The sequence below is a fragment of the Mobula hypostoma genome, chromosome 26, assembly GCF_963921235.1.
Source record: "Mobula hypostoma chromosome 26, sMobHyp1.1, whole genome shotgun sequence".
In the NCBI taxonomy this organism is placed as follows: Eukaryota; Metazoa; Chordata; class Chondrichthyes; order Myliobatiformes; family Myliobatidae; genus Mobula; species Mobula hypostoma.
The window spans coordinates 21,108,433-21,121,457 of NC_086122.1; the positions used below are offsets into that span (position 1 = coordinate 21,108,433).

Here is a 13,025-nt window from a genome sequence, read left to right on the forward strand (position 1 = left end):
GACAGTCAAAAAATTAATAGAGAGAGGTAAACAAAATAAAATTTAACTAGAAAACAATGTAAGCAGAGACAGTAAATATTATAGTAAACAGTAAACAGATGGTAGATGGGTGGCCACCTGAGGAAGTCAGGGGAGTAATCAGTCAGTGCAGGGTTCCCATGTGGCCATTCCCCTCAGAAACAAGCATACCCCATTGGATACTGCTGGTTGGACGACCTATCAGGGCAGAGCAGCAGCAGCCAAGCCAAGGGCACTGAGGTCAACTCTGAGGCTTAGCAGGAAAATCAGGCGGAGTGCTAGTGAGAGGAGACTCGATAGTTGGGGGGTGGTGTGGACAGGAGATTCAGTGGTGGCAAAAGAGAAGCCAGGATGGTGTGTCACCTCCCAGGTGCTAGGGTCCAGGATGTCTTAGAGTGGCTGTGGAAGTTTCTCAAGAGGGAGGGTAAGCAGCCAGAGGTTATAGTGCACTATAACATAGGTAGAAAGGTGGAAGAGAGCATAAGGAGTTAGGGAAAAGGATGAAGAACAGGACCTGTGGATTACTCCCAGTGCCACGTGCTACTCAGGGCAGAATCAGGATGATGGCACTGATGAATAAGTGGCTGAGGAAGTGGTGCAGGGGGCAGGGTTTCAGATTTCTGGATCATTGGAATCTCTTCTGAAGAAGGTATGACGTGTACAAAAGGATGGGTTAAACTGGAACCCAAAGGGGACCTTTATTCTCATGGGCAGGTTTACTAGAACTGTAGGGGATGGTTTAAACTAAACTGGCATGAGATGGGAACCAGAGTGTTAGGGCTGAGAATGGGGCAGTTGGTATACAAGTCGATGAAGTGTGTAGTGAGACTTTGAGGATGGTCAGGCAGGTGATAGGGCAAAATTGCATTCAGTGGGATGAGGTGAGGTGTAACATGGAGGCCAAATTGAAAAGGGTATTGAATTCAGGAATGAAGTGTTATATCTGAATGCACACGGTATACAGAATAAGGTAGATGATCTTGTAGTGCAGTTAGAGTATGGCAGATATGACGTTGTGGGCATCACTGAGACGTGGCTGAAAGAAGATCATAGTTGGGAGATCAACATCCAAGGATAGACATTGTATCAGAAGAACAGGCAGGTAGGCAGAAGGGGTAGGATGGCTCTGTTGGTAAAAAATGAAATCAAGTCATTAGAAAGAGGTGACATGGGATTGGAAGATGTAGGATCCTTGTGGATAAAGTTACGAAATTGCAAGGGTAAGAATACCCCGCTGAGAGTTATATGCAGGTTACCGAACAGTAGCTAGGATGTGGGATATTAATTCCAACAAGAAATAGAAAAGACATGCAATCCGTTCAATGTTACAATAATTATGGGGGATTTCAATAAGCAGGTAGATGGTGAAAATCAGGTTGGTGCTGGATCCCAAATGAGGGAATTTGTAGAATGCCTAAAAGATGGATTTTTAGAGCAGCTTGTGGTTGAGCCTACTAGGAGAAAGGCAATACTGTATTGGGTGTTGTGTGATAAACCAGATTTGATCAGGGAACATAAGGTAAAGGAACTCATAGCATCCATTTATTGCCTTCTTCCTATCAAGTGATAGTCGATAATTTGTGGCTCTTTGTTCTTAATTGGCAATGAGCTTGAATCACTCCAGGCAGCCACCAACCCCAACAATCACAAATCTGCATGTTATATCCACCAAAGAACATCTAACAAATAACTTCTTATTTGGAAATGATCTCCAGCCCAACAGATTACCTGAAATATCATTGCATCTTCTTTAAAACGTTGATCAAGCTAAGTATGTCAAGTTCACAAAAATGGAGAATAGAGTGTCTTCACAAAATGGCAGCCTCCGTCCCCCAAGCATATGGCAAGAACAAAGACAGTTAGTCTGTCTGCTTCCACTGTCCTTGATTCATTTGAAATCACTGATTTATAAAATGTAGTTCTTTCTGGCCAACAAAGGCAAGCTCCTCTCTCGTGCCTCTGTACTTGCCTTTATTCCATTGCAATACTGATAAATGTGACTTATGCTTCTCCCTCTCAAATTGCAGTATGAATTCAATCATATTATGATCACTGTCTCCTAAGGGTCCCTTTACATTAAGCTCCCTATTAAGATCTGGGTTATTACACAACACCCAGTCTAGGATAGCCTTTCCCTGAGTAGGCTCAAGCACAAGCTGCTCTAAAAGCCATCTCGTAGGCATTCAACAAATTCCCTACTCGGAGTATGAAAAATTTGATCTCGTCCTTTAAGTATAAGATCATTTCGCTCTATGTTTAACATACTTTTGGCATTGCAATCATGTTCACATTATGAAGCAACAATACATGTTAGTCTGCATTGTCAGTTCACTAAGGAAACAACCCGTGTGTAATCAATAAGTAGACATAGGAACATAGAAATCCTACAGCACAATACAGGCCCTTCGGCTCACAATGCTGTGCTGAACATGTACTTATTTTAGAAATTACCTAGGGTTACCCGCATCCCTCTATTTTTCTAAGCTCCAGGTACCTATCCAAGAGTCTCTTAAAAGACCCTGTTGTATCTGCCTCCACCACCGTCGCTGGCAGTCCGTTCCATGCACTCACCACTCTCACTGTAAAAAAACTTACCCCTGACATCGCCCTTGTACCTACCTCCAAGCACCTTAAAACTATGCCCTCTCGTCTTAGCCATTTCAGCCCTGGGAAAAAGCCTCTGACTATCCACACGATCAATGGCTCTCAGTACCTGTGCTCCTCACTAAATAGATATTTATTCGCTGTTTTATTAGTCACAGTAGAGGGAGGGATACTCTGGGGCTATGAAGTTACATTTTATGGTGGATTGAAATTCTGTTGCTTTTGAAAGCCTCATGGATTCCCAATTTGTAACATTAGATTAGTAGTCAATTTAGCAAGGGAGTAGTAACCCAGCACACAATAAATGCTCCAGGAAATATGAAGACTTGACTTTATCACCGCAAGGACATGCAATTATCACTGGGTGTATACAATCACTGCAGTGGAAAGGATATAAAATTCAAGCTCAGTCTGCTGTGAAGTGTAATTTCCAGTTTAAAAGATATCTGTTTTGACTTGAATCAATAGCTGGGGAAGGGAATGTAGTCAGTGCTAAGGGCAGGAAGTTTATGAGTGTAATCAGTGCTGAGGGCAGGGAGTTTATGCAAGGGTCAAAGTCGTTCTTCAGAATCTTAAGGATACTGTTAAGAGCACTTTACAGCTCATGTGACGTATCTCCACCCTGCCATCCAAAAGTTTCCCTAATGGCTTCAATATCCTAACTCCATATGTTGATCCATGCCTTGGACTCATCTGCCTTTCCTACAATACTTCCTGCATTGAAATACATGCATCTTTGAACATTAGCCCCACAATGCTCAACCATTTGCTTTCAGACTTTGTCCAAGGTCTCAACAACAACTGTCTCCACAACCACTGTACAATCTGTTCTGGCGCTCTGGTACCCAGCCCCCTGTATGTTAAACCCTCCCGTGCAGTACTAGCAAACCTTTCTGTTGTGTATTTTATACTTCAGTAATATTTGAGTAATCTTGTATATATATATAGTTTAATTAAGCATTCTTATTCATTTAAATAATTATGGGTTGTATGTAAAATTACATTACATTGCATATGTTATCATGCTGCCATGTGATACATGCACAAGTCATGGAGTTACACCTGCATTTCGACCCCCTTGTCTTCCAGGTGATCAGGTATTTTTAAAACAAGCCCGACATGGCTACCAACATGTTGAAAGTGCAGCAAGATAGTCAAAATAAAATGAAATGCAGCGAGGAACGATTGAGTTATGAAAAACATGTGTTCTTTGGAAGGGAAGACATGAATGAGTTTTTTTTTTAAATAAAGAAATTGGAAGAATTCACATGTCTCTAAAGAGTGAGTACCGAGTGACAATAATCATTTTCAAAAAAAGCGGAAGTGGCTGGCTACATCAGAAAGATTGATGAGGTTGATTACACAGTAGGTAATTGGCTCATGTTTACTGTACTATTGGAACAGTACTTTGAAGCAAATGAAATAGCTAATGAAAGCAAGTGCCCATTTTGCTAAGTGCTTTGCATTTAGAGGCACACAGTTTGCTTCAAAGTTCAACTGATCCAACCAAACCAGCAGAAATGAACTTTGGTGGAATTGTCAAAGTCATACAGGAACATTTGGAACCAAAGCCATTGTTGACTGCAGGATGCTTTAGTTTTCATAAGGAGAATGAAAAAAAAGTGGAGTCCATTTCAGTGTACGTAGCTGAATTGAAGAGATTGAGCGTGGGCTTAATGATACACTAAGTGGTTGTTTAGTTTATGGAATGTGACAGGAAAGCTTTCAAAAATGGCTCTCAACTGAAGTACAACCCACAGTGGAAATCGCTGTATCAATGGAAACAGCAGTCAGAGACACAGTTGAGTTGCAGTCATGAATGAAAATGAGCATGAATAAAATTGCAATGACCAAACAGAAGCTGGCCTGGCCAAACGAATTGTGTTACCATTGTGGCAGTGGCTCATATTCACCAAACAATTGCAGGTTTAAAGATGAAACTTGCAGAAAATGCAACAAAGTAAGTCATGTACAAAAAGTAAATCGGGTAGACAAAAATAAATGGGCTGCATAGGGAAGAGGAAATGCTAAAAAGTCAAGTTGCAGTTTCAAAAAAAGTGCTGATCTTCCTGCTGCTGCTGAAAGATGATAATATTGACACAGGATTGTGTAGCCTTGAGAGTTACAGTGTGAAAATTAGCAATAGACAAGAAATATGGCTTATACCAGAAGCAAATGGTAAATTAATTAAAATGGAATTGGACCCTGGTTTAGCTGTTTCAATCATTGCAGAAAATGAGTTTTAACAGCATTTCAAACATATTAAACTAGTGCCTCTAGATATCTAACTAAGAACTTATACTGGAGAAAATATAACTCCTGTGAGAATGACACTTGTGACACTCCAAGCACTCAGTGTTACCTGGATGATATCATTGTTACTGGTAAGGATGACGAGGAACATCTCCAAAACCTCAAGCCAGTGTTAAAAAGATTGGAAGATTATGGGTTTAGAGCATGACACGACAAGTGTGAATTCTTTAAAACAAGCATCACTTCTTGTGGTCAGATGCATGACACACAAGGAATACTCAAGTGTGCTGAGAAAATTCAAGCAGTGGTGGATGCCCCAAGGTCAAAGAACATGCCACTGTTGTGGTCCTTTTTTAGGATTTGTCAACTACTATAACAGGGTCCTTCCTAACCTGGCTACGGTGCTCCACCCCTTGATCTTGATGGACAATGCAGTGTGAGGTGGCTTTCAAAAAGGTAATGGAAATGATGATGTCAGATGCTGTACTCACACATTATGATTCACATCATCCAGGGAAACTTCCCTGTGACACCAAGCAGTCCTGTCGAGGGATGACAGAAGTGATCAAAAGTAGCTACTCATAAAGATTAAGGACTGAACTGGACCACTGTCCTGCGCAGTGCAGGTTGCGTCTGATGTCATCTGGAAACAACACATCAATCAGTTGAGGAAAGCGGAGACAACTGATAGAGCAGAAAGTTGGCTACTGCTATCAGAACCACTTCCGGCAGTCTCAGAGTCAACTCCTACAAGCACCACAGAGGAGACCCCAGAACTTGTTTCACAGCCACGAGTCCCACCTGCCAAGCAGAGTGATCCCCTTTGTCAGGAAAGACGTTACCCCACAAGAGTAAGAAATCCTCCACAGCGATGAAATCTTTAGGCCTGAATGGGACAATTTAAAATTTATTATGTTGTGAATGTCTGTATATAGTAGTCGTATTATTTAATATATTGTGTATATTGTTACATCCTCTATTGAATTGGAGTTTATAGCTAAGCAGGGAGGAGTGTTTTGTATTTAATATATCAGTAATATATGAGTAATCTTGTATTTATATTGTTTGATTAAGCATTCTTGATCATTTAAATAATTAATTACAGGTTATATGCAAAAGCACGTGAATTGGATACATCACCATGCTACCATGTGACATGTGCACTCCTAATTTAAAGTAAACTCGAACTAGACCAGTAACTCCCATTTCTTCCTTTGAATTAGTTTTATGGTTTTCAAGTTACAAAACGTTACTCTTCCCACTTGGATATTAGTCCCCCTGCAGTTCAGGTGCAAACTGTCCCTTCTGTACAGGTCCCACCTTCCCTGGAAGAGAGACCAAAATGATCCAAATATCTTATGCCCTCTCTCCTACACCAACTCCTTACCCACAAATTAAACTGTATAATCTACCTACTTCTGGCTTCACTGGCACATGGCATGGGTAGCAATCCTGAGATCATAATCTTGGAGGTCCTGCCCTTTATGAAATATGAAATAAGTCCAGGACCAGCCTATTGGCTCAGGGTGTCTGACCCTCCAAGGGAGGAGTTGTAAAGTTTGATGGCCACAGGCAGGAATGACTTCCTATGATGCTCTGTGTTGCATCTCGGTGGAATGAGTCTCTGGCTGAATGTACTCCTGTGCCCACCCAGTACATTATGTAGTGGATGGGAGACATTGTCCAAGATGGCATGTAACTTTATATGGGCTACGACCTCTGGCTGCTCACTCTCTCACTTATGTATGCCGAGGACTCGATCCAAGTTGTCCCGGATCCTGGCACCTGGGAAGCAACATACCATCTGGGAACCTTCTGGGTGAAGAAATCACATTTCTGTATTGAGGATATTTCTGTATTGAGGACCTCTTATTTTGAGATTGTTACTCCAAGTTCTGGAAACGTTAGTCAGGAAAAACATTATCATTGTATCTTGTCAAGTCTAGGTTTCAACTAAATCAACTTAAAAAAAAAAATCAGTAGGTCTAATGGCATTACATAGCACATCTACGCCCATCCTCCCATCCTAGAAATCAATGGTGATTTTTTTTTCACTGCCCTCTCTCTATTGGAAAAATAAGGAGAACAGATCTTCACATAACAATGAAGGTGCAGAGGTGTGGCCTCATATATAATTCAAGTCCAATGAAGAGAACGGGCGAGGTTATGGTAGAAGGAATACATTGGGGGAAAATGTGAGGTTAGGTACTCTGGAAGAAACAATAAAGGAAAGGGTATATTTTAAATGGTGAGAGATTAAAAGGTGATCAGATCGCACCGGATGTCATTGTACATGGACCACTGGAAAATATTGTGGAGATTCAACAAGGACGTGGGCACCAAAAAACTTAGACAGTCTGCCATTGCAGGAGAGCCCAAGTGCAAGTATAAGATGTTGTTTGCAGGCGAGTTTGTATGTACAGTGTACAAGTCTGGTCTCCTATTCGAAGAAAGGATATTATTGCATTTGTGGTTGACTGGTTGAGAACTCAGGGTCTACACTCCATAGAGTTTAGAAGAAAGGGGAGTGATCTGATTAAAAAAAACGGAAGATGCTTACAGGATTTGACAACGTGGATGCAGGTTTGATGTTTTCCCTGGCTGGAGTGTATAGAACCAGGCGTCACAGTCTCAGATCAAAGGGCACAGATGGAAAGAAACATTTTGCCCAAAGGATGGGAAATCTTTTAAATTCTTGACCAGTTGGGAGGTGGAGGTTCAGCCAATGAACATATGCAAGATAGTGATGATTAAATATTTTAGGATTCAAAGCAAATGATGTTAGTGGAGGAACAGATAAACCACGATCTTATTGAATGTGAAGCTGCCACAAAGGACCATATGGACTTCCCTTGTCCCATGTTCCTCACATTCATGTTTTACTCATTATTGAATCCTGTTGTAACATATAACTTGGCTTCCCATGGCCTAATATATCTCCATGCCAATGTTCAGTCATTTGGATTCAGACTTATCACTTTAACATGGCCAAAATATACAGTGAACTTTGTCACTTGCATTAACAACTAACACAGGGAAGGATGTGCTGGGGACAGCCCACAAGTATTGCCACACATTCTGGGTCGACATAACATGCCCACAACACTTGGCAGAACATCACAGAACACAACAAATCAGAACATACCAATCAACAAAGCAACAACAGCAAAACGAGTCCTAATCCCTCCCTCCCTCTCGGCCACCCACCAGGCAGGGTCACTGAACAACTTTTCAGTCCGTCTCCAGTTAAGAAAAAACATCCTCATTTTCTGTTCTTTCTACCAAAATGAATTTCAGATATTGTTCCTCCATCCCTAATTATTTCTCCTGAAATTCTACCAGCTCCTGTGTGTACAGTGTGATGGGGCAGATAATATTTTACTTCACAGCCACCAATGTCTATCATTTTACACAGAAACATACAAACACAAAGATGTAAGGCATAAAGGGAAATGATATACAATTAAGATGTTTAAGTTTTTTTAAATCTTAACAAATCAAGGTGTGCAGGATTTCAAATGCTTTTATGGATTAAAGATTTTTCTGTCTGAAACTTGGATTGTGCTTGGAGAATGTTATGAGTAGTGGGCACCATCCTGATGGTTGGGCAGCACGGTAGTGTAGCGGTTAGTGTAACGCTGTCACAGCTTGGAGTGTCAGAGTCAGGAGTTCAATCCCAGAGTCCTCTGTACGTTCTCCTCGTTGAATGCATAGGTTTTCTCTTGTTTTCCCCCACAGTCTAAAGGCATACTGGGTGGGTTAACTGGTCATTGTAAATTGGCCTGTGATTAGGTTATGGTTAAATCGGGATGTCAGAGGTTGCTGAAGGCGCAGCTTCTAGGGGCCAGACAGGCCTATTCCTCACTGGATCGCGAAATAAATAAATAAATAAAGCTGTGCCATATTGACCCAAGCAGTTATCTCCTGGGTGAGGTACAGGCTGGCATCTAATCAAGTTCTTTTGCCATAAATGGTTGAAATATAAAGGAGTTTAGTAAACTTATTTTCTTGCAGAGTTGGAGACAGTATTTTTCTTACCATGGCCAAAACAGTAAGGTCATTAAACTTCTTCCAATACTATTCATTTCTGGTGCTCCTGATTAAGGAACATTGTGGTTGCTTTAGAGAGGAAAATTCTAATATATGGCAGTACCGTGCAAAAGTCTTGGATGCATATATATTTATAGCTAGGGTACCTAAGACTTTTGCACAGCACTGTAGTAATTTTATGCATTGCACTGTACTGGTGCAACAAAAAAAAACAGATTTTGTGACATATGTGATAATGCTAAACCTGATTCTGATATGGGTCTCTATTGTGGACTGAGAGTGGAAAGGGGACAGGGAGAAGGGAGTCATGTTTGGGAAAAGGGGAAAGGACGAGCAGAGGGAGCGGGATGCACCAGAGGAACCCCAGACAAAGGATCTCGGTCAGAAACATCGATCATTTACTCTTTTCCAAAGATGCTGCTTGGCCTGACGAGTTCCTCCAGCATTTTGTGTGTAGGACATTCTATAGTGATCAATCCACCAATTGTGTGGAACCAAATGACCTTGCCTGGTGTCTCGGAGCTAGATGTGTCTACACCCATGCCATCCCCTGCCCCTGGCACTAGTTCACCACCGGTCCCACACCCCACCTGTGGTACTCCACCTTCACCGTTCCCAACATCCTTTGCTCCCGCCAGATTTACAAACTTGATCTCCGCTCCAAGTTGACAAATACAATACTATGCAAAGGTCTTAGGCACCCTAGCTATGTATATGTGCCTAAAACCTTTACACGGCACTGTATTTTGCAGCATCTGCTAAACCTCCTGTGTTTTTGTTTTAATTCGAGCATAACATTATATTTATTTTAATGCTGTTTCACAGGATCGTGCCTTACGCCAGCGCTGGTATTAACTGACCATGAGATTTGCACGATTCCTGCTTCACATGCTGGCGCGAATATGTGGGTCACGTGTCGTAAACCATTTTTACCCCCCCCCGCAGTGAATACTTAAGGGAAGAGAGTAGAAACTTGATACAAACAATCTCGCCGCCCACTAAATAAAACAATGAAAGTATAAATTTCCGACCAGAGGTCGGCCAGCCCTTTACAGTGTGTTCTACTCAAAGGAAGACAACTGAACCTGCTGTTGTTGGTAGAACTGGAAACATTAGAGCAGGAACAAACGTCAGGCTGGATTTATTGAAATTTGCAACAGATAAAGCCCTATTTAAACTAACAGAGGAAATATTTAAATATTTTCCATAGAAGCAAATATCAACTTCAAAAGAAATAAATTGCTCCGCGTGTTTGGAATCGCGAAGTAATGCAGAGTTTGGGAGATGGGCTATGCTTTCGGTTGGTTTGCTTTTGGCAGGTAACAGTGTTTGCCTGGATGTCCCTTTAAGAGTGCTTGCGTTTTGCCCCCCGTTGCGTGTGAACTTGGTGAATTGGTGCTCATGGCGCTCATGTTCGTGTCTCTCCGGTTGGTTGTCGGGTTTTTATTCGTTTTTACGGGGATGATCAAGGTGACGGATCGGATCTCCCCTGAACTGTACGCCGAGGGGGTGAGTGTTAGCTGGGGTAGACGCCCCCGTCCGTTCCGTATCCCGGGACAGCAATCAGCAGCGCCCCTTTCCGCCTCTGTTCAATGGCGCTAAATGAACGCCGGCGGCAAAAGGGGAAGCTGGCGAGTCGTGAGCGTTTCTGTACAAAACAGAAATTCCGCACGGGGTCGAGGAAGCGACACGTCTGTGTAACTCCCCACAATAAACGTACAGCAGTTTAGATGTCTAAGCGTGGCGATTTTTACTTGCAGTGCCACTGCGGTTCCGGATCTCCGAGCGCGGTTACATTTCAACTCGGTGCTCAGTTTGCACCGAGATTTGTTTCCAAGAATCTGACACAAGTTCAGGGCGAAGCGGCTTTGTATTGACTCGCCAAGGTAAAATGGGGGTACATTTTTGGGAAACAAAATGTGACAATATTAAAAAAGACTGAAGTGCGCGTGTTAATGGGACTGGAACCTAGTTTTGAAAATGCTGAAGTCCTCAAGGGTAAAATCACGAGGGCGAATGCATTCAGTCTTTTACCCAGCTTTGGGGCGTCAAGAATTGTAGGGCATAATTTTAGGTGAGGGGGAAAGATGCAATCTTCTTACACAATAACAACTTAAAATAATAATTTGGACAGGTACAAGGAGTGGAACGGGATTTCCAACCTCGGGTCCACAGACTCCTCTGTTTATGGCATAAAAAGTTTGGGAACCTCGGATTATGGGCCAAGTGCTGGCAAATAGGACTAGTTTGGAAGGGTATTGTGGCTGGTATAGGAGAGTTAAGGGCCTGTTTGGAGTGCTCTGTGACTGTGGTAACAAATATGATGTCCTTAATGGGTCAGCCCATTGGGTTTTCTACTGAGGTTTATAACAAGGAATTTTATTTGTGTTAAAATATTCAGAAGAACTCAGTAGGTTGAATGGAATCTGTGGGAGGAAAGGAATTGTGAATGTTGATCAGGACTGAGAGGAGTGAGGCAAGATAGCTGGAGTTTATAAGGGGAAAAAGTAAAGACAATGCAGTTTTTTGTTTCTTCATGCAGATGATGCGGCTTGGCGCTAAGGAAACTTGGTGATGAGGATATTTGGTAGGAATGCTGTCCTCCATAAAATGAGGGTTGCCTGTAATCAGTTCTCCCACACCTGCCCATTAACACCTACAGAGGTATAATTTACAGTAAGCCAATGAACTCAACATGTTTGGGAAAGGAACCAGAGCGCCTGGGGGATATCCATGGTTAAAAAGGGAAAACCCACCATGGACAGCATCCGAGTTCAGAATGGAACCTAGTCGGCAGTGTTTGATGTGGCTTTGTACTGCCCTTTTTGTGTTCAGAGAAGTTCTGGGTACTTTTCTGATTGGGTGGTGATGTTGGCAGCTTTGGTGATTATAATTGAGAAGAACGAGAGTGTTTACAGTATTAGTGTTATGGAATATGGGTGTCCAGGGAGGTGTAGCACCTCTGGTGAAAGGGCTTTGTATTGTCATTCTGCGGCAGCTCATTAACATTTGGTCCCCACTGAACACTTGGTTCTCATGTGTGGCTCCAAGTGCCCACACCCCAGTTCACCGCTTTGAGAGGCAGGCTAAACCAAGTGAGGGTAGCCGGTGGGCCACAACCTGGTGAGATAGGGACATGCCTGTCCTAGCATGTGAATTCAGCTCTGGCGGACTGGGTGCATCAGATCAACGGGGAGATCAAATGGTCATGAAGACTTTCCTGCAATATTTTGTGGAGAGTGAAGAAGTCATGGTCACTCACTACAACCAAGAAAGACCCCATTTGTGATGACTACTCATACCGCTGGACCCGGACTTCCCAGATTGAGAGAGTGGAATTGCTCCAGTGCAAACGCTTTTTAAAAACTCTCCTGAACAAGTTTCTCAACGCAGTTCTCATCATCTAAAAATAACTACACAAATCCAACTGTCATCATTGGAAAAGACAGACAACCAATCATTCAATCAATCAACATGGAATCCAGGTAAAATTGTTGGTTCACTGTGAACGAGGTCCAGGGAACGTGGCTGGTGGACAAGGTGAACTTAGAGACATCAGGACAAGAGATAAGAAAGCCCAGAATGTAGGGAGAATGTACCTGCCTGTCCCACCAGAGTCTGGTATTGATGATGTCCACCTTGGGTAGACTGTTACATATATAATCCCTAGAGGGGTTGCTTGACACTCTCATGATAATGTTGCTGTCTTGATTTCTTGGTGTTCAAAGGAAAATGGGGTTGAGAGGGACAATAAATCAGCTGTGATGGAATGACAGAGCACTCAATGGGCTGAATGACCTAATTCTGCTCCTATGTCTTGCCACAAAGCCAATTCAAGTGTTTTTTTTAAAGAAATCTGAAGTAGGAGTTCTGTTTTTGAAGATGTTGGTATGCTAGTAGAATAGCACTGCTAACTGATGTTCAAGTTCCACAAGTACAGTAAACTTTGACAATAGAGGGTACCACAGCCAAGCTCAATGCTGGCCATCTGTGAACTCAGCACTAGTAATTGACATTGAGAAACTCAGTCAGCGATCTTTCCCTCATTAACCCAAGGGAACTGCTGTCAGTTATACTGTAGCTTCACACATGACTTTCTC

At 42.4% G+C, this 13,025-nt stretch overlaps 1 protein-coding gene across 2 annotated transcripts in view; it reads left to right on the forward strand.

The window, feature by feature from the left end:
• Nucleotides 1–10,242: 10,242 nt before the first annotated feature.
• The window catches only part of LOC134338091 (transmembrane protein 35B-like), a 72,974-nt gene continuing 70,191 nt past the window's right edge, over nt 10,243–13,025 (forward strand). Inside the window, exon 1 of one of the 2 annotated variants that reach the window (XM_063033626.1) lies at nt 10,243–10,434. In XM_063033626.1, the coding sequence (XP_062889696.1) occupies nt 10,327–10,434 (108 nt within the window). In that variant the 5' untranslated portion in view covers nt 10,243–10,326. The remainder of the gene's footprint in view (nt 10,435–13,025) is intronic. The other variant, XM_063033625.1, reaches the window with a different exon arrangement.